This window comes from Oncorhynchus clarkii, chromosome 6, assembly GCF_045791955.1.
Source record: "Oncorhynchus clarkii lewisi isolate Uvic-CL-2024 chromosome 6, UVic_Ocla_1.0, whole genome shotgun sequence".
Classification (NCBI taxonomy): domain Eukaryota; kingdom Metazoa; phylum Chordata; class Actinopteri; order Salmoniformes; family Salmonidae; genus Oncorhynchus; species Oncorhynchus clarkii.
The window spans coordinates 21303801-21326104 of record NC_092152.1 but is presented as its reverse complement, the minus strand read 5'-3'; the positions used below and the strand labels follow the sequence as shown (position 1 = coordinate 21326104).

General features: G+C 42.9%; 1 protein-coding gene across 2 annotated transcripts; it reads left to right on the top strand.

The window, feature by feature from the left end:
- Nucleotides 1-6800: 6800 nt before the first annotated feature.
- LOC139410772 (keratin, type 1, gene c5) lies at nucleotides 6801-21099 on the top strand. 2 transcript variants are annotated; one of them, XM_071156259.1, is made up of 9 exons: nucleotides 6801-6865; nucleotides 7548-7967; nucleotides 8249-8331; nucleotides 8994-9150; nucleotides 10111-10275; nucleotides 10557-10682; nucleotides 11685-11902; nucleotides 20340-20365; nucleotides 20512-21099. In XM_071156259.1, exons 2-9 carry the CDS (start codon nucleotides 7560-7562, stop codon nucleotides 20625-20627), a joined length of 1299 nt encoding a protein of 432 aa, XP_071012360.1. In that variant the 5' UTR covers nucleotides 6801-6865; nucleotides 7548-7559; the 3' UTR covers nucleotides 20628-21099. The 2 variants fall into 2 exon arrangements, with proteins under 2 accessions (XP_071012360.1, XP_071012359.1); XM_071156258.1 differs by having other exon boundaries at nucleotides 6805-6865; nucleotides 7543-7967.
- The last annotated feature ends 1205 nt before the right edge of the window (nucleotides 21100-22304 follow it).

Below are 22304 nucleotides of genomic sequence, written 5' to 3'. Positions count from 1 at the left end.
TCTTCAAGTAGGTTGACGGTCCGTTTTCCCTGATCTTTGAATTTGATAAAATGAGAGAAAATCCAGCTCCTTGACACTTGCATAAAAACCGTATAACACTTCAACATGTTTTACTACCTGTCATTCTTTGCCTTGTAAAACTAAAGTCAAACACTGATTATACATAACAGTCATTGAATGAACAAACGTATTCATACTCATATTGCATACAGTGTTTTGAGCTCACGTAATCAAAATTCTCGTTATAACAGTACATTTAATTAAACAGTGAAAGTGAGAGAGGAACAATACTCCGGCAGACCTCATACACGCATGTATGCCACATACGGTGGAACAAATGGAAACCACAATCGTTCCTAGCTTGTGACATTCATTGGTGCTTTAACCATGCTAAAATATCTGGCATCCCAGTCAGAACCTCTCTCTGTGAGAGGGAATTCACTTGAAATCAAAGAATCTTGCTGTTGGCATTCAATAGAGGGACATGTGTTGTGAATTTGATGCATGACACCACCAGCAAAGTATGTTTGACAAAGAATAGGATTTACTGTAAGCTATCTGTCTATTGTTTGAGAATCCAAAGGATTCCATTTTTTTAAGTGTGTTGGTAAAGGCCAATTTGAAATGAAGATACCTCCAGCCTCAAGGGCCCTCTATTATCACCATTCCCCGCAGGCACAGATCTGGGATCAGCGTAACCTTAATCGATCCTCAACCATTAGGGAGGGGAGAATGCAAATCTGACCTTAGAGGAGTGTTTAGGGGCAACGTCAACCTATACTCTCATCCATACTCAGAGGGCCACTGTTCACCACAAGGGGGCATACATCCAATAACCACATCATCCCAAGCCATAGACCAATGGTGCTCTCGGGAGTAGTAGCTGAGTTGCTCCTTGACACTGATTTAAGGTCCGTTTTTAATTTTCCCTCCTAATGGTTAAGGTGATGATTGAGAGGGTAAGCTGATCCAAGATATGTGCTTATGGGCAACTTCTACCCAGAACATGTTCTTGCTGCATTAGGAGACAGATAGCCTCCACCAGGCTTTCACCTGAGTGAGGCCTGAAAGCCTTGGCTAGGAGACAGAGAATGTTAGATACATGACTACATGTTCCTTGACCCAGTGACACAGAAACCAGAGCTACAGTAAAAAAGAGGGGTATATACTGTAGGTAGAAGCAGCAACAGTGGCTTCCCTTGTGCTGTGATTTGACCATTGAAGATTTAATTAGAGATGGGTATGCATTGACTGAGCCAGGTGTGGATCAGGCAGAGATGTGAAACCCACCCAACATGAGTGGAGCAACGGAGAGGACATTACCATGCCTGACACATGGAAACAAGGACAAGGAGGAGGAAACGGGAGTCTCAGGATGTGGCCAATTACAGAGAGATGGAAAAGAACAGTCAGGAACACCAGTTGAACAGCTTGGAATTGAACATGAAGTTTACATTCATTCTAATTACTCTAATTACATTTGTAATTACAATGTAATAACTTTCTTTTTTTATTAAAACATGTCATTATGAATGGTCTCTACAGCATATTCAAAGTCACTTTTTAAAAATTATTCCTTTACAATCAGACCAATTGTGAAATAGAAAACAATTCTGAATTCCTTGAGGTGAAGTCCTTGAGGTGACTGGTTTTGCAAGATACTTTACCAATAACCAGTGCTTTCAGCTATATGATCTGATTTGCCTTTCTTGTGCCCTTCTAGATGTAATCTGTGAAAGGACCTTTTTGTGTGTGTTGTACAGAGAACTACCCGATGATTATCAATCAGGCATATTCTGGGCTACAGTCCAACTAAATGAGATATAAATGCAAATTCAATTTTTTTGGTCAAATCAAAATCTCTAACACAGCAACCAATACCCATTGAAAGCATGAAGCAGACAGAACAGAGGATTTAAAACCATGTTTCTCCAGGCACAAGCATCTCTGGTAGTAAGAACTGTCTCATTTTGTCATAATGTCATGCGTCTGCCCTGTGATTGGCAGGCTCAAGTGCTTACAGATGAAATGGGGCCCCATGCTAATGAATAGGCCTCTGATTGCAGGATTCCTCTTCCCGGATTACAGTGTAGCTCCACTGATGAGCAATTACATTTACAGTAGCTCTTGTCTCTGCTGCATATTCACATCATCACATCACTGTTCCTGCTACTCACCATCATACTGATCAGCAGCACTTAACTCTCGCTGTAGACAACAAAAGTCTGTGCCATTTGGTTTTAGTTCCTCTACCTCCTCCTCTTTCCTCTTTCTCTTCCTAAAGTAAAGTTTATTTCTGAAGTTTCATTTTCTGCCTGCTTTTCTTGTATGTGCACCTTTTTATCTGTTCAGAGGAACCCTCATCCATACAATGTATCGCAATGATGTACAGAGAATAGCCTGTGACAAAAACAGTCATAATGGTCACAAGGACTTAAACAATCTAACATAGATAATGATGATGACATACTGTAAACTAGAAAAAAAGACAAGCTGTAAAAGCGCAGTGTTCTAGGAATGCCTCAGCTTGATGACAACTTTAAAAGGCCTCTTCCTGTCATCTTCTTCAAGCTATTCACATCGGATATCAAGAATAACAGTCATGCAAGTCCACCACAAAATATGGGTTGAGTGTAGCTTTTTTTAAGCATCAGAGAATATTTTTTGTTGGAACACTACAGTTGTACTTAAACCTCATATTTAAAGTATTTCTGGCATGCAGGGTTATTCATCGGCTGTTTTTGTGACACAAGACAGAAGAAATATCTACATGAAGGACGTTCAACCCCACTCTCTATTCTGGACCCGAACTAGCTGGAAGGGGGCCAGTGGTTGAAAACCATCTACAAGGGCATAGTAGTTGACACACTACTATACATTGCAGAGCATTGCTTAGAGAAACACCTCACTTTGAGGCCAAGAGCATGCTGTTTATGAACATTATGTTGAGTTAGTTTACAACAACAAAAAATAGTACATGTGTATTTTTGTTAAATATGGGAAGGAGAAATGTGAAAATCATGGAGACTGTACACAAAGTCGTTTCTGAATGCTACAACATGAAAACCGTAGTATAATAAACTCAGATTCTTACTATAGCACACAGTACAACTACGCCTACACGAAGAAACATACACATATGCATTGAACATGAGGAGTAGCCTACCACTGAGGAAAACTGAGGAAATAGCTAACACAAATGATAAACTTTGACAACGCTCAAAGCCAACTGCCCACTTTGCAAAAATAAATATGAAACGTCAACGTGAGTCAAAAATGTGTTAATTTATCAGGGTGACAACAACTGTTAAAACTGTACAGCAGTACTTCCGTTTGATTAATGATTGGCTACACTCGCTACCCTATAATTCACGGTAACATCTTGGAAGCATCACCCTGACTGTGGCTACTCTATTGTATTGTACTGGCAGGAAGGGGGGGGGGGATGTATAGAGACTGTGGACCAAGCATCTGGAAGACTAGAGTATAAAGTGTGTCCAAGCAGCCTTTTAGCTTACCGTATACACCCCTGCCCTCTCAGACATAGAATGAGAAATCAGTGTCTATATTCTTAACCAAGTTTAATTACGTATGTTTAGTCCTACAAATTATTTGATTTCTATTTTGCACTAAATTACTGAATTCAAATGCATCTACACTGAGTATACAAAACATTAAGAACACCTTCTCTTTCCATGACAGGCTGACCCCTTATTGATGTCACTTGTTAAATCCACGCTTGTAAGCAGGAATCAGGAGGATAGAATTATGGTCGGATTTTCCAAATGGAGGGTGGGGGAGAGCTTTGTATGCACCACACACAGAGATGCATACAAATCTCTCCCCCACCCTCCTTTCGGCAAATCAGACCATAATTCTATCTTCCTGATTCCTGCTTACAAGCAAAAACTAAAGCAGGAAGTACCAGTGACTCGCTCAACACAGAAGTGGTCAGATGGCGCGGATGCTACGCTACAGGACTGTTTTGCTATCACAGACTGGCATATGTTCCGGGATTCATCCAATGGCATTGAGGAGTATAGCACCTCAGTCATCGGCTTCATCAAAAAGTGCATTGACGACGTCATCCCCACAGTGGCCGTGCATACATATTCCAACCAGAAGCCTTGGCTTGAAAACTATTACGGACTACAAAGGGAAACCCAGACGCGAGCTGCCCAGTGATGCGAGCCTACCAGACGAGCTGGTAGGCTCACGTAAAATGGCTTTTATGCTCGCTTTGAGGCAAGCAACACTGAAGCATGCATGAGAGCACCAGCTGTTCTGGATGACTGTGTGATAAAGCTCTCAGTAGCCAATATGAGATAGACCTTTAAATAGGTCAACATTCACAAAGCCGCGGGGCCAGATGGATTACCAGGACGTGTACTCATAGACAATGTCAGAGGAAAGCCCATAAAATTGTCAGAGACTCCAGTCACCCAAGTCATAGACTGTTTTCTCTGCTACCGCACCGCAAGCGGTACCGGAGCACCAAGGACCAAAAATCTCCTTAACAGCTTCTACCACCAGGCCATAAGACTGCTGAACAACTAATCAAATGGCAACCGGACTATTACATTGACCCCCCTCGATTTGTTTTGTGCACTGCTGCAAATCGCTGTTTATTAGCTATACATAGCCATTTCACTCCTACCTACATGTACATATTACCTCTAACCTGTACCCCCACACACACACTGACTGCTGCAACTCGCTGTTTATTAGCTATACTTAGCCATTTCACCCCTACCTACATGTACAAATTGTCTCTAACCTGTATCCCCGCACACTGACTCGGGAACCGGTACACCCTATATATAGCCCTGTTATTGTTATGTTATTGTGTTACTTTTTATTATTTTTTCTTTCGTTTATTTGGTAAATATTTTCTTAACTCTTCTTGAACTGCACTGTTGGTTAAGGACTTGTAAGTAAGCATTTCACGGTAAGGTGAGCAAGTATTCGGAGCATGTGTATTCGGTGCATGTGACAAATAAAGTTTGGTTTGATTTGATGTGAAGGGGATGAGACAGGTTAAAGAAGGATTTTTAAGCCTTGAGACACTTGGAACGTGGATTGTGTATGTGTGCCATACAGAAGGCGAATGGACAAAGGCAATAGATGTGTGCCTTTGAAAGGGGTATGGTAATAGTAGGTGCCAGGGGCACCAATTTGTGTCAAGAACTGCAACACTTCTGGGTTTTTCAAGCGCAACAGTTTCCCGTGTGTATCAGGAATTGTCCACCACCTAAAGGACATCCAGCCAACTTGGCACAACTCTGGGAAGCATTGGAGTCAGCATCCCTGTTGAATGCTTTTGACACCTTGTAGAGTCTATTCCCTGACAAATTGAGGCTATTCTGAGGGCAAAATGGGGCGGGCGGGTGGGGGCAGGGGGGTAACTCAATATTACGAAAGTGTTGCTAGTGTCTGGTATATCAATTTAAGTCTGCTTTGCTATTTCAACAAATGAATGTAGTTGCCTATAAATGCAATAGCTCCTTCTTACCACTGAATGGGGTGAAAGCACTGCCTAAGGCAGCTCCTATCAACATTTCATGTTGGGGATGTCAACAGGTATGTCTCCACTCTTCACACAGTGATTAGGGATTCACCATTTATGCTCATCCAGACTACAGCTGTAATATTTATACCATAACCTTACAATCTTAATTATCCCAACAATTTGTTTATATATTGTTAATAACAACTTTGGATTTCCTCATGTGGTCAGGGTCCAGGTCTGTCAATATGAATGAGGTCAGTTTTAGTATCTGATGTGTTGGAGGTGGTGATGTTTCCAATAAGGAACCACTAATTTCCCAGTTTGACTCAAAAAGCACATCTCTTTCATTGTTAAATGCAGATGTTGTTCAATCTGACAGTGTTTAGATATCAAAAATAAGGACTGCACGAAGGCGCAGATAGACATTACCAAAACCTAGACTTGCAATGCAAGGGTATGTCCGTGTTTTTAGGCCAGAGCTCAGCCCCAAACCAAACTCAAACTTCCGCCCACCTCGGTACCATTTCTCAGGGGTTTTTCCTTTCTTTCCTTTCTCCTCACTCTCTCTCTCCATTGTCCCAGCTTCCTCCCTTCCCTCCCCAGCCCCTCGGCCCTCAGCCCATCCTCACATGGAACAGTTGTATCCGGTTACTCTGCATTGTGCTGCGGCTCAATAGGAGCCCTGTTCAGTGTGATAGTGAGTGTGTGTGTGTGTGTGTGTGTTTTATCACCCCTAGCTAAACTCTCCATTGTAGCTAATCAGGTCAGACAGGACAGTGCCTTTAAAGAGGATGCTGTTTACTGAGATTGGAAGCATAACAGGCAGTAGAGACTGTCTGTGTGACTTCTCAGTTTGCCCTAGCATTATTGGTCCGTCATTGATGTGCTAGCATTGATTTTTAGTATAACGTAAGTCTAATTAATATACGTCTATTGTATTATATACAGTATTTGTGCCATGCTTGTTCAGTTGGTGGTGTATCATTACGATGATGGGATTTTTTGTAAACCTCCATTTTTGTCAAAAGAAGGAGCCGAGAAATAAGACATGGGATTACAATATTTGAGGGGATTATAATGATGATATATTTTATCTATCATGGCAAGACTTCAAATTTTGTACCCCTCTAGGGTGTCACATTGCGCTCTACTAGTGGATCCTTTCGATTGGATACATCCATGATGGCTCCGCCCAATACACATGTATTCTGAGCCAGTCCCTAGCGCCCTTCGGTGACACAGCCCAGCTCACCTGAGGATTCTCATATAGTCATAACAGTCACCTGTACCATCAGGGTCGGAACCCATCGCGCCACAAACAACTTTCACAGGACCTGCTTCAGCACACATTCATATGTAAGTACTTTTGTCTTTGAAGTTCTTTATTTTCCAAAAGTTTGTAAATAGATTATGATTATGTATGTTGAACTTCTTTCTGTTGTGTGACCTGAAATTGACAGTTAACAGGTTTTTTAGTGTTCGGTAAAGCACGGTTTTCTTTGTATTTTTTCAGTTCACACTGGGGAGGGGAGAGTTAAAACACAATGTACAGTAGGTCTGAAGCAGTGACATCTAGATGCTAAATTACTTTGTCTTGTGCAAAGAGATGGAGACTTCAGCTTCATGGATATTAGATGATTGGATGATTTCAAACATACTGTATTGTTCGCTAAAGCAATGTTGACTGAGAGTCTATTGTGCACAATTGACATGAGCAACGGGTATTGTTAATTTAAACCACCAGTTCAGAATATCATGAGTTTAGGTCTGAGCTCTGTGTGCTGTATGTTTCTATAATGACACAACACTGCATTACAGTGGGTTTATAGTCCAGCTGCTATATGATTACAAATGACAGAATAGTTCAAACAGTGTGTTTTAGTCCTTCTCTACTCTGCTTAGTAGTGTGGTTAAGGTTATGGTTAGTTTCTAATTCAGATTTTTAGGAGAGAAATGTAATAACTTTTGCCTTTGCAGCTTGCCCAGTTAGTGACAACTGACAACACTCTATTCTCTCCACCACTCTGCCCCAGCACAGCAGAAACGCACTATGTCCTCCACCTTCTCCATGCGCAGCTACTCAGCCCGCCAGCCATCCTTCTCCAGCATGTCTCTGAGAGACAGCAGTAGTAGTGGTGGCAGGAGCCGCTCCAAAGCCCCTGTCTCCTCCCTGTCCTCTGCCAGCACCCTGTCCCTCTCCCGCTCCCTCTCCATGGGCAACGGGCTCAATGTCCTGGGCGCCCTCTCCTCCCTGAACGGCATGGGTGTGGGCGCCAGCGACAAGGAGACCATGCAGGGCCTGAATGACCGGCTGTCCAACTACCTGGACAAGGTGCGCTCCCTGGAGCGATCCAACGCTGAGCTGGAGCTCAAGATCAAACAACTGATGCTGGAGCGGGCCCCCAAAGGTCACGATATCGAGGGTATGATGGCCCAGGCTCACGCCATTGGACAGGAGGTCAGTGCCCACCTGTCAGTAATGATGAATATGATATGTAATCAGCTAGTCAGTAATTGTGTATAGGTCACAATACCTGGGTACCCTTATTGTTTATATTGTGTAGTCCTATTCCACAAACGTCTCCTGTATGTGCCCTGCCATGCTCCTCAACTTTCTTCTTTCACTAGTACATCAGATTCGACTGCTGTCCTGTGATGGGACACTTTCAGATGTGTATCTATGTGCTTTAGTGTCTAACTTTAAAGTAAATGTGTTCCTTGCTTCCTGCTACTTCTCAGGTGAGAAAGAAGACCCTGGAGAATGCCCGCATCATGCTGGAGATTGATAACGCCAAGCTGGCCGCCGATGACTTCAGGGTCAAGTGAGTGCCAAACATAGAATTAGGAATTAGAATACTAGAATGGACATGAACCTTCTTATGATGGGATAAAGGTCAGCTATTTTGGTCAGGGAGTTGGTCAACCATGGTTTGCCAGTGCTTTCACCCCATTCCGGAACTTTTAGGGTTCATGACATAGCCCCTCTAGTAATTTAATAAGATCTCTATGGTGCCAACACAGAGGGGCTTTTATTTTACCTGCCTGTCTGTGAGATTCACATGGGAGTGCTAGACTACGTTGCACTTTGGATAAATTACCTCTCTGTCAGGCCGAGAAATAAGAGCCTGCTCCCACGGTACTCACAGACTGAAAGGAGGCCATCAGTTAGCACTGGCCATGATAGATAGATAGGGTCAAGGAAACATCATCCATTTCAGAGGTATCTGTGGTTGGCAAGGTGAAGCACAAATCAAGAGGCGCCAGAGTTGTCTGTGTCAAGGTCCCTATGTATTCACAATGTACTGATGGTATACAGTCAAATGTTGGAATGCAGCAGTGCTCACAGAATGTGTAGATGTGTCTGCTGACCGAGGTATGGTTAAGTGTGTGTGTTTACCTGCGTGCGTTTGTCTGCATACCGGCGTGTGTATCTGTGTGTGTCCATGTCTGTGTGCTATGCCTTTGTTACCATCCATTTGTGTAGATGGGAGGCTGAGGCCACACTGTGCCAGTCTGTAGAGAGGGACTGTCTGGCTCTCCGGAGGGCCAAGTCAGACCACGACCAGATCATAGCCACCCTGAGAGGAGACCTGGACAGCCTGAAGGAGGAGCTCTACTTCCTCAAGAAGAATCACGATGAGGTGAGAGCTCCGCTGCATGGGTCAAAACTGATGAGTCAATACTGATGGGTCAATAGTGATGAGTAATTACACATCAACCTAATCACTTCACACGTTGTCAAACTGTTTTTGGTTCAGGGGAGGTTTGTTCCAGTGCACATACTCTTAAATATGAATTACATCCTCACAAAAACATGAGGCTTCATATGGTATCCTTATGGCATCTTGTTTGACTTCGTAAAATGTTTATTATTTTAGGCAAATGGTGCAAATGGGTAATTGTGTTCAAATTAAAAATATATTCTCATTTGGTACGTGAATACAGTTTCATTCCCTCATGCATGTTGAATGTCACTGAAATATAATCATGGGTAGAATGACCACACCCTGTACTACTTGTAGTCTTTGAGTCTAGTGATACGATGATCATACAGACTACTGCACACACACACATCATTACGTAAGCTCCACTAGCCACAGGGAGTGTGTGTGTTTAGACAGCCAGGTGTGGTGTCCAGGATGTGGCCAACAACTCAGGCTCCCTAGTAAAAATTATATCTCCCACACACACACACACACAATATTACCTCTGAATAATTCATAATAATAATAATAATAAAACATTTATTGGGTTCTTACATTTGTGCTAATTCACATATGTACAAGTGCATATTAACAGACAATAGAGTGTTAATGTTTCCATCAGATACCTTTTTAAGAGCTCAACTGGCTGCCTCCCCATAGAACCAGCAACAACACACTGACCTCAACTGTCGCCTGACATCTGGGTGTTAGTGTGTAGACATTGATTAGAACCCATCAGTATCAGCCATTACAGTTTTCCATTTCCAGGCCCACTTAATGTGTTTGTCTCTCTCCATCAGGGTTGGGGTCAATTCCATTCCAATTCTAACTCCAGTTTAATTCCTGAGGTGACTGCATTGAAATGGAAGACCCCAACTATGGTCTCTGTCCCTGTAGGAGATGGGCTCCATGAAGGCCCGTATGGCCAACGAGCAGGTGAATGTGGAGGTGGATGCAGCCCAGGGCCCAGACCTTGGGGCCATTATGGCTGAGCTGAGGAACCAGTATGAGGGCATTGCGCGTAAGAACAAAGAGGACTCAGAGACCTGGTACCTTAAGAAGGTCAGTGAGACATCTGACATGGTAATGATGAAGAACTCAGCTGAGCTCAGTAGGATGTCATCTGTGTTTGTGAACGTAGTACTGTATATGGGTAGATGTACTGATGACTGCTGTGTGTATGCAACACTACTGGTGCAATGGAATACTTATTCAGTGTCAGCCTGATTGTTTACTGTATGTACACGTATGATATGTGTGTGTGTGTGTGTGTGTGTTGTGTGTGTGCGTGCACTTGTGTCTGCGTGTGTGCATGTGTATGTGTACGTGTGTGTGTTTTGCAGCTGGAGTCAGTGCAGTCAGAGGTAAAGGAGAGCGGTGAGGCGCTACGCTGTGCTCAGAGTGAGCTCAGCGAGAGACGCCGCTTCCTACAGGCCCTGGAGGGGGAACTGGACAGTCTGCGCAAACAGGTACTGCAGCTGTCCTTCAGCTGTTCAAACGCCACCTTCTGTCGACAGGCCCCTTTCAGTCCAGAGACACACGCTTCAGCTGTACAGACACAGCCCCTTTGTGTCCAGACACACCCTTATCTGTCCTCTACCATTTCCTCGGCCTCTACCAATGCTTTCTCCCTGATGAGAAGCAGGGTTGGGGTCAATTCATTTTGGATTTTGAGGATACTGAATCACTGGGCATCATTGTAAAATGAACCCTGTGGGAGGTGCATGGAAAAACACTGCTCAAATAGATTGAGTCATCCTCTCTTAGTGTGTTGCTTCACATCTGCATCTGTTTTGCCATTATAAAGAAACAGTGCTGCAGTGCACACAGTGAATATCCTCTGCTCTCCTGAGTGAATGGAGATAAATGGAGGTCAATTCATCAATGTGTCAGGACCCAGACAGAGCCAGACAAATCAAGGTCATATCTGTGGCACTGTCAGTAACATGTGAGGGTAGATATATACATCCCGCAGCAGCTCCAGCTCTACATAGAGAAGGCGCTGGTTTGGAAAACAGATCATGTGTGTTTGTTCAACCTGCTAAAGAACCTAATGTCTCTCTCTATAAGCTGAAGAATGATGAGTGAGGATGACACTCCCTGGTCTTGCTGGTCAATTGGTGAGGGTTGACAGATGGTAAATTGATGAGCCAGGTGTGGAATTCGAGAGCCATATACAGACTGTGTAGTTCTACTCAGGAGCATATAACATGGCTGCTGTGTCTGTATATAATATTAGTGCGCCAGCTTGAAAAGTGATGAGCTAGTGGCAAGCTACAACAATTTGGCAGCCATATTTGTGTATAACATAAGCATTACAGTGATGAGTGGTGTAGTGGTAAGACACTAACACATTTCTAGCATGCCTGAGTATAAAATTAGCGCCTTAGCTTAGCGACGATCCCAACATCTAGCTAAACACAGTAGGTTAACTTGTCTGCCCTGGCCTGTCCTGTCTGTCCCCAATGCAGGTGGGTGTGTTGGAAGGGAACCTGAGAGAGACAGGCCATAAGTATGCTCTGGAGATGGACAGTCTGCAAGCCATGCTGTCTCAGCTGGAGGAGGAGCTGTCCCAGCTGCGTCTGGACATGCAGCGCAACAAGACAGACTATGAACAGCTGCTCCGCATCAAGCAGAACCTGGAGCTGGAGATCGCCACCTACAGGAGACTGCTGGAGGGAGAGGAAGTGTGAGTCCCTCTATTGATATATTTTAATATTTGTATTCATTTTTTAAGCTCAGATTTACACCGACATAATTATTATGAAGATTGACATTCCCTCACCTCCCTCACTGACATTCCCTCAGATTTGAACATAAATACAGTAAGATAATGGGGGAGAATTATTCTTCTTGGTATGAGTTATTTGGAAACAAGCCTGAGCCTTGGTGAACTGTCGTCTAATTCAGACGGTAAATGAGACAAGAGCCTGGTGACAGTACCACCACTGTATGTGTGACATGGCTTACTTCCGTCATATGTACACTGAACAAAAACGCAACATGTAAAGTGTTGGTTCCATGTTTCATGAGCTGAAGTAAAAGATCCCAGAAATGTTCCATATGCACAAAAAGCTTATTTGTCTAAAATGTTGTGCACAAATATGTTTACAATCCTGTTAGTGAGCATTTTTTCTTTGCCATGATAATTTATCCACCTGACAGGTGTGGCATATTAAGAAGCTGATTAAACAGCATTACCATTACACAGGTACACCTTGTGATGTGGAAAATAAAAGGCCACTTTAAATGTACAGTTTGTCACACAACACAATGTCACAGATGTATCAAGTTTCGAGGGAGGGTGCAATTGGAATGCTGACGGAAGGAATGTCCAAAAGGGCTGTTGCCAGAGAATGTAATGTTAATTTCTCTACCATAAGCCAGAGACTGGTGGTCGAACATCATGTTCTAAAACATTGTTTTAGAAAATTTGTCAAAATGTCCAACAGGCTTTCACAACTGCAGACCACGTGTAAGGTGCCATGTGGGGAAGCAGTTTATTGACATCAATGTTATGAACAGAGTGCCACATGGTGGCGGTGGGGTTATGGTATGGGCAGGCATAAACTACGGACAACGAACACAACTGCATTTTAGCGATGGCAATTTGAATGCACAGAGACACCATGACGAAATTCTGAGGCCCATTGTTGTGCCATTCCTCCGCCGCCATCACCTCATGTTTCAGCATGATAATGCACAGCCCCATGTCACAAGGATCTATACACAATTCCTGGAAGCTGAAAGTTCTTCCATGGTCTACAGTCCCGGTCAAAAGTTTTGAGAATGACACAAATATTAATTTTCACAAGGTCTGCTGCCTCAGTTTGTTTGATGGAAATTTGCATATACTCCAGAATGTTATGAAGAGTGATCAGATGAATTGCAATTAATTGCAAAGTCCCTATTTGCCATGCAAATGAACTGAATCCCCCCAAAAAACATTTCCACTGCATTTTAGCCCAGCCACAAAAGGACCAGCTGACATCAGGTCAGTGATTATCTTGTTAACACAGGTGTGAGTGTTGACGAGGACAAGGCTGGAGATCACTCTGTCATGCTGATTGAGTTTGAATAACAGACTGGAAGCTTCAAAAGGAGGGTGGTGCTTGGAATCATTGTTCTTCCTCTGTCAACCATGGTTTCTGCAAGGAAACACGTGCCGTCATCATTGCTTTGCACAAAAAGGGCTTCACAGGCAAGGATATTGCTGCCAATAAGTTTGCACCTAAATCAACCATTTATCGGATCACCAATAACTTCAAGGAGAGCAGTTCAATTGTTGTGAAGAAGGCTTCAGACGACTTGCAGACTTGTTTTTGAGTTGCTGTGCGTTTTGTTGCCAACCTGTTTTGCTACCTGACAAATTTACGGTTTTTACTTTTTAATTACCGTTTATATTTTTGTTTTTTCCTACTCAACTTTTTCACTCCGGACGCTTTATCTGGACACGGTTCGTCAGGACCTCCAACAGCCGAAGCTAAGTAGTAACATTAACATGATGCCTTCTAATTGCAGTCGCTGTACTCGCCTTACGGCGAGGATAGCTGTGCTACAAACCCAGCTTCAGACGCAATCGCTAGGCAAGGGTAATTTCAGTGTAGGAAAGGATGAAACCGCGTCTGTGCCACCAGTAAGTACAGATAGTAGTATAAATCCCCTGGCACCTCCGCAAAGGCGGAGGTGTTGCTAACATTTACGATAGCAAATTTCAATTTACAAAAAAAAAAATGACGTTTTCGTCTTTTGAGCTTCTAGTCATGAAATCTATGCAGCCTACTCAATCACTTTTTATAGCTACTGTTTACAGGCCTCCTGGGCCATATACAGCGTTCCTCACTGAGTTCCCTGAATTCCTATCGGACCTTGTAGTCATAGCGGATAATATTCTAATATTTGGTGACTTTAATATTCACATGGAAAAGTCCACAGACCCACTCCAAAAGGCTTTCGGAGCCATCATCGACTCAGTGGGTTTTGTCCAACATGTCTCTGGACCCACTCACTGTCACAGTCATACGCTGGACCTAGTTTTGTCCCATGGAATAAATGTTGTGGATCTTAATGTTTTTCCTCATAATCCTGGACTATCGGACCACCATTTTATTACGTTTGCAATTGCAACAAATAATCTGCTCAGACCCCAACCAAGGATCATCAAAAGTCGTGCTATAAATTCACAGACAACACAAAGATTCCTTGATGTCCTTCCAGATTCCCTCTGTCTACCCAAGGACGCCAGAGGACAAAAATCAGTTAACCACCTAACTGAGGAACTCAACTTAACCTTGCGCAATACCCTAGATGCAGTTGCACCCCTAAAAACTAAAAACATTTCTCATAAGAAACTAGCTCCCTGGTACACAGAAAATACCCGAGCTCTGAAGCAAGCTTCCAGAAAATTGGAACGGAAATGGCGCCACACCAAACTGGAAGTCTTCCGACTAGCTTGGAAAGACAGTACTGTGCAGTACCGAAGAGCCCTTACTGCTGCTCGATCATCCTATTTTTCTAACTTAATTGAGGAAAATAAGAACAATCCGAAATTCCTTTTTGATACTGTCGCAAAGCTAACTAAAAAGCAGCATTCCCCAAGAGAGGATGACTTTCACTTTAGCAGTGATAAATTCATGAACTTCTTTGAGGAAAAGATTATGATTATTAGAAAGCAAATTACGGACTACTCCTTAAATCTGCGTATTCCTTCAAAGCTCAGTTGTCCTGAGTCTGCACAACTCTGCCAGGACCTAGGATCAAGAGAGACGCTCAAGTGTTTTAGTACTATATCTCTTGACACAATGATGAAAATAATCATGGCCTCTAAACCTTCAAGCTGCATACTGGACCCTATTCCAACTAAACTACTGAAAGAGCTGCTTCCTGTGCTTGGCCCTCCTATGTTGAATATAATAAACGGATCTCTATCCACCGGATGTGTACCAAACTCACTAAAAGTGGCAGTAATAAAGCCTCTCTTGAAAAAGCCAAACCTTGACCCAGAAAATATAAAAAACTATCGGCCTATATCGAATCTTCCATTCCTCTCAAAAATTTTAGAAAAGGCTGTTGCGCAACAACTCACTGCCTTCCTGAAGACAAACAATGTATACGAAATGCTTCAGTCTGGTTTTAGACCCCATCATAGCACTGAGACGGCACTTGTGAAGGTGGTAAATGACATTTTAATGGCATCGGACCGAGGCTCTGCATCTGTCCTCGTGCTCCTAGACCTTAGTGCTGCTTTTGATACCATCGATCACCACATTCTTTTGGAGAGATTGGAAACCCAAATTGGTCTACACGGACAAGTTCTGGCCTGGTTTAGATCTTATCTGTCGGAAAGATATCAGTTTGTCTCTGTGAATGGTTTGTCCTCTGACAAATCAACTGTAAATTTCAGTGTTCCTCAAGGTTCCGTTTTAGGACCACTATTGTTTTCACTATATATTTTACCTCTTGGGGATGTCATTCGAAAACATAATGTTAACTTTCACTGCTATGCGGATGACACACAGCTGTACATTTCAATTAAACATGGTGAAGCCCCAAAATTGCCCTTGCTAGAAGAATGTGTTTCAGACATAAGGAAGTGGATGGCTGCAAACTTTCTACTTTTAAACTCGGACAAAACAGAGATGCTTGTTCTAGGTCCCAAGAAACAAAGAGATCTTCTGTTGAATCTGACAATTAATCTTAATGGTTGTACAGTCGTCTCAAATAAAACTGTGAAGGACCTCGGCGTTACTCTGGACCCTGATCTCTCTTTTGAAGAACATATCAAGACCATTTCAAGGACAGCTTTTTTCCATCTACGTAACATTGCAAAAATCAGAAACTTTCTGTCCAAAAATGATGCAGAAAAATTAATCCATGCTTTTGTCACTTCCAGGTTAGACTACTGCAATGCTCTACTTTCCGGCTACCCGGATAAAGCACTAAATAAACTTCAGTTAGTGCTAAATACGGCTGCTAGAATCCTGACTAGAACCAAAAAATTTGATCATATTACTCCAGTGCTAGCCTCTCTACACTGGCTTCCTGTCAAAGCAAGGGCTGATTTCAAGGTTTTACTGCTAACCTACAAAGCATTACATGGGCTTGCTCCTACCTATCTCTCTGATTTGGTCCTGCCGTACATACCTACACGTACGCTACGGTCACAAGACGCAGGCCTCCTAATTGTCCCTAGAATTTTTAAGCAAACAGCTGGAGGCAGGGCTTTCTCCTATAGAGCTCCATTTTTATGGAACGGTCTGCCTACCCATGTCAGAGACGCAAACTCGGTCTCAACCTTTTAGTCTCTACTGAAGACTCATCTCTTCAGTGGGTCATATGATTGAGTGTAGTCTGGCCCAGGAGTGGGAGGGTGAACGGAAAGGCTCTGGAGCAACGAACCGCCCTTGCTGTCTCTGCCTGGCCGGTTCCCCTCTTTCCACTGGGATTCTCTGCCTCTAACCCTATTACAGGGGCTGAGTCACTGGCTTTACTGGGGCTCTCTCATGCCGTCCCTGGAGGGGGTGCGTCACCTGAGTGGGTTGAGTCACTGATGTGGTCATCCTGTCTGGGTTGGCGCCCCCCCCCCCCTTGGGTTGTGCCGTGGCGGAGGTCTTTGTGGGCTATACTCAGCCTTGTCTCAGGATGGTAAGTTGGTGGTTGAAGATATCCCTCTAGTGTTGTGGGGGCTGTGCTTTGGCAAAGTGGGTGGGGTTATATCCTTCCTGTTTGGCCCTGTCCGGGGGTGTCCTCGGATGGGGCCACAGTGTCTCCTGACCCCTCCTGTCTCAGCCTCCAGTATTTATGCTGCAGTAGTTTATGTGTCGGGGGGCTAGGGTCAGTTTGTTATATCTGGAGTACTTCTCCTGTCCTATTCGGTGTCCTGTGTGAATCTAAGTGTGCGTTCTCTAATTCTCTCCTTCTCTCTTTCTCTCTCTCGGAGGACCTGAGCCCTAGGACCATGCCCCAGGACTACCTGACATGATGACTCCTTGCTGTCCCCAGTCCACCTGGCTGTGCTGCTGCTCCAGTTTCAACTGTTCTGCCTTATTATTATTCGACCATGCTGGTCATTTATGAACATTTGAACATCTTGGCCATGTTCTGTTATAATCTCCACCCGGCACAGCCAGAAGAGGACTGGCCATCCCACATATGCTCTCTCTAATTCTCTCTTTCTTTCTCTCTCTCGGAGGACCTGAGCCATAGGACCATGCCCCAGGAATACCTGACATGATGACTCCTTGCTGTCCCCAGTCCACCTGACTGTGCTGCTGCTCCAGTATCAACTATTCTGTCTTATTATTATACGACCATGCTGGTCATTTATGAACATTTGAACATCTTTACCATGTTTTGTTATAATCTCCACCCGGCACAGCCAGAAGAGGACTGGCCACCCCACATAGCCTGGTTCCTCTCTAGGTTTCTTCCTAGGTTTTGGCCTTTCTAGGGAGTTTTTCCTAGCCACCGTGCTTCTACACCTGCATTGCTTGCTGTTTGGGGTTTTAGGCTGGGTTTCTGTACAGCACTTTGAGATATCAGCTGATGTACGAAGGGCTATATAAATAAATTTGATTTGATTTCAGGGAGCCCAAGAAAGTCCAGCAAGCACAAGGACCGTCTTGTAAAGTTGATTCAGTAGCAGGATCGGGGCACCACCAGTACAGAGCTTGCTCAGGAATGGCAGCAGGCAGGTGTGAGTGCATCTGCACGCACAGTGAGGCGAAGACTTTTGTAGGATGGTCTGGTGTCAAGGAGGGCAGCAAAGAAGCCAATTCTCTCCAGGAAAAACATCAGGGACAGACTGATATTATGCAAAAGGTACAGGGATTGGACTGCTGAGGACTGGGGTAAAGTCATTTTCTCTGATGATTGTTTGGGGCATCCGGAAAAAAGCTTGTCCGGAGAAGACAAGGTGAGCGCTACCATCAGTCCTGTGTCATACCAACAGTAAAGCATCCTGAGACCATTCATGTGTGGGGTTGCTTCTCAGCCAAGGGAGTGGGCTCACTCACAATCTTGCCTAAGAACACAGCCATGAATAAAGAATGGTACCAACACATCCTCCAAGAGCAACTTCTCCCAACCATCCAGGAACAGTTTGGTGACGAACAATGCCTTTTCCAGCATGATGGATCACCTTGCCATAAGGCAAAAGTGATAACTAGGTGGCTCGGGGAACAAAACATCGATATTTTGGGTCCATGGTCTGGAAACTCCCCAGACCTTAATCCCATTGAGAACTTGTGGTCGATCCTCAAGAGGCGGGTGGACAAAAAAAACCCACAAATACTGACAAACTCCAAGCATTGATTGTGCAAGAATGGGCTGCCATCAGTCAGGATGTGGCCCAGAAGTTAATTGACAGCATGCCAGGACGGATTGCAGAGGGCTTGAAAAAGAAGGGTCAACACTGCAAATATTGACTCTTTGCATTAACTTCATGTAATTGTCAATAAAAGCCGTTGACACTTATGAAATGCTTGTAGGTTAGATTACTCGTTGGTTATTACTGCATTGTTGGAACTAGAAGCACAAGCATTTCGCTACACTCGCATTAACATCTGCTAACCCTGTGTATGTGACAAATAAAATTAGATTTTATTATACTTCAGTATTCCATAGTAACATCTGACAAAAATATCTAAAGACACTGAACAGCAAACTTTGTGGAAATTAATATTTGTGTCAGTCTCAAAATTTTTGGCCACGACTGTACATATTTAACAGACATGTCACCCGTTGAGCATGTTTGAGATGCTCTGGATTGACAGCTTGTTCCAGTTTCCGCCAATATCCAGCAACTTCGCACTGCCATTGAAGAGGAGTAGGACAACATTCCACAAGCCAATGGCAGTCACGCCCCAACCTTTAAAAAAAAAACTTCTTAAGGCTAGGGGGCGGTATTTTCACGTCCGGATGAAAAGCGTGCCCAAAGTAAACTGCCTACTATTCAGGCCCAGAAGCTAGGATTTACATATTGTTAGTAGATTTGGATAGAAACCACTTTGAAGTTTCTAAAACTGTTTGAAGATGTCTGTGAGTATAACAGAACTTATTTGGCAGGCGAAACCATGGGGACAAACCATCCAGGATTTTTTTTTTGAGGTCACTCTCTTTTCAACGGGTTTTCTATAGGGATCTGGATTTCTAAGGCACTTGCTTGCAGTTCCTATCGCTTCCACTAGACGTCAACAATCTTTAGAAATTGGTTGATGTTTATCCTTTGTGTAATGAAGAAGTAGGGCAGTTCAGAACGAGGGTTGAGTGAAGTGTACTGTTTGTTAGAGGCGTGTGACCTGAAAGCACGCTCCACTTTGTTTTCGTCCGGTATTGAACACAGTTTTTCCTGTCTTAAATTGTATCAATTATTTACGTAAAAAAATACCTAAAGTTGTATTAGGAAAGTTGTTTGAAATGTTTGGAACAAGTTTACATGTAACTTACTAGATATTTTGTAGTTATGTGGCGCGAGTTGGAACCGGTGTTTTTCTGGATCAAACGCGCCAAATAAATTGACATTTTGGGTATATAACGACGGAATTTATCGAACAAAAGGACCGTTTGTGATGTTTATGAGACATTTTGGAGTGCCAACAAAAGAAGATCTTTAAAGGTAAGGCATGAATTATATCGTTATTTCTGAGTTTTGTGTCGCGCCCGGCGGGTTGAAATATGAATGTCATGTGTTTGTTTTGTGGGGTGCTATCCTCTGATAATCGCATGGTTTGCTTTTGCCGAAAAGCCTTTTTCAAATCTGACACATTGGCTGGATTAACAACAAGTGTAGCTTTAATTTGGTGTATTGCATGTGTGATTTCATGAAAGTTTAATATTTATAGTAATTTAATTGGAATTTGGCGCTCTGCCATTTCACCGGATGTTGTCAAATCGATCCCGTAACGGGATTTGATCCCTAAGAAGTTTTAAAGGTATCTGTGGCCAACAGATGCATATCTGTATTCCCAGTCATGTGAAATCCAAAGATTAGAGCCTAATTAATTTATTTCAATTGACTGATTTCCTTATATGAACTGTAACTCTGTAAAATCTTTGAAATTGTCACATGTTGCATTTATATTTTTGTTCAGTGTAAGTAAACTGTGTTTTATTGATTTGACTTTCAGGATCAAGGAAATGCCTCCAACTAAAAGTAAGTACATTGTCAGATAATTTCTTCTCTAACCTCTATCCCAGCCTTTAAAATCCTGGCAGCCATTTTGTGCCACACACCAGCTATTACAGTGTACTAGTGCTGATAAGTGGAAACTGAAACTGTGGATCTGTTCTGTGTTACAGAGGAGCCCGAGGTGAGGACCAGGAAGATCGTCAAGGTGGTCACCCAGACCATGATCAACGGCAGGGTAGTGGAAGAATCCAGTGAGGTGGAGCAGATCAAAGACAGCAAGAAATAAGATAATCAGCTCCATTCGTTTAATCTTCATTATCTTCCTCTTCATCACATACACAGAGCCTTGGCCCTCCACATTCTAGTTGAAAACACAAATTTGTAAAATAATTCTTTTTAATCTACAAACAAGGACAGTCTGAGTCGACTAAGGAGATGTTCGACCACCAATCTCTGGACATGCAGTAACTGGAGCCTAAAATGTGGGAAATGTGTGGGGTCAATGTATAATCAATATTTGGAATATATAATTTTGGGGTTTATTTGGGAAATAGTAAACAGTAGTAGGCAAATTGTGGACTAGAATTGTGTCTGTTTTTATATGAGCGGGAGAGCTTGAGAGATCCCTTCAACATTCTACTTTACATTAAGTTCTTTACGGCATATAGTAACTTTGCAACTATGCTGTACATTCACCAAAATGTAATTATGCCTATATTGTAGCTGCAGATAAATGTAATGATTGTATTGTAATGAAAGGAAACTCTGTTAGCAGTAGTTACAAAGTGGAATACAACTAAAAGTCAGTACATTGTCAGATAATTTCCATATGGAATTGTATTAAATATAATAATATATATATATATATATATATATATATATATATATATATATATATATATATATATATATATATATACACACACTACAGTTCAAATGTTTGGGGTCACTTAGCAATGTCCTTGTTTTTGAAAGAAAAGCAACATTTTTGTCCATTAAAATAACATAAAATTGATCAGGAATACAGTGGACATTGTTAATGTTGTAAATGACTATTGTAGTTGGAAATGGCAGATTTCTTATGGAATATCTAAATAGGCATACAGAGGCCCATTATCAGCAACCATCACTCCTGTGTTCCAATGGCACGTTGTGTTAGCTAATCCAAGTGTTTCATTTTAAAAGGCTAATTGAAAACCATTTTGCAATTATGTTAGGACAGCTGAAAACTGTTGTCCTGATTAAAGAAGCAATAACACTGTCATTCTTTAGACTGGTTGAGTATCTGGAGCATCAGCATTTGTGGGTTCAATTACAGGCTCAAAATGGCCAGGAACAAATAACTTTCTTCTGAAACTCGTCAGTCTATTCTTGTTCTGAGAATTGAAGGCTATTCCATGTGAGAATTTGCCAAGAAACTGAAGATCTTGTACAACGCTGTGTGCTACTCCCTTCACAGAACGAACTGGCTATAACCAGAATAGAAAGAGGAGTGGGAGGCCCTGGTGCACAACTGAGCAAGATGACAAGTACATCTATTTTGAGAAACACACAAGTCCTCAACTGGCAGCTTCATTAAATAGTATCCGCAAAACACCAGTCTCAACGTCAACAGTGAAGAGGCGACTCCGGGACGCTGGCCTTGTAGGCAGAGTTCCTCTGTCCAGTGTCTGTGTTCTTTTCCCCATCTTAATCTTTTCTTTTTGTTGGCCAGTCTGAGATATGGCTTTTTGTTTGCAACTCCCATCACTCTCCTTGGTCAAATAGCCCTTACAAAGCCTGGAGGTGGGTTTTGGGTCATTGTCCTGTTGGAAAACAAATGATAGTCCACTAAGCACAAACCAGATGGGATGGCATGTCGCTGCAGAATGCTGTGGTAGCCATGGTGGTTAAGTGTGCCTTGAATTGTAAATAAATCACTGACAGTGTCACCAGAAAAGCACCCCCACACCTCCTCCTCCAT

Bases quoted from the DNA above. Each gene is read 5' to 3' on its own strand.
- LOC139410772 (XM_071156259.1), top strand. From the start codon at position 7,560: ATGTCCTCCACCTTCTCCATGCGCAGCTACTCAGCCCGCCAGCCATCC. The intron at 9,151-10,110 runs GTGAGAGCTCCG...CTGTCCCTGTAG, and splicing joins TCAAGAAGAATCACGATGAG to GAGATGGGCTCCATGAAGGC. The intron at 10,276-10,556 runs GTCAGTGAGACA...TGTGTTTTGCAG, and splicing joins AGACCTGGTACCTTAAGAAG to CTGGAGTCAGTGCAGTCAGA.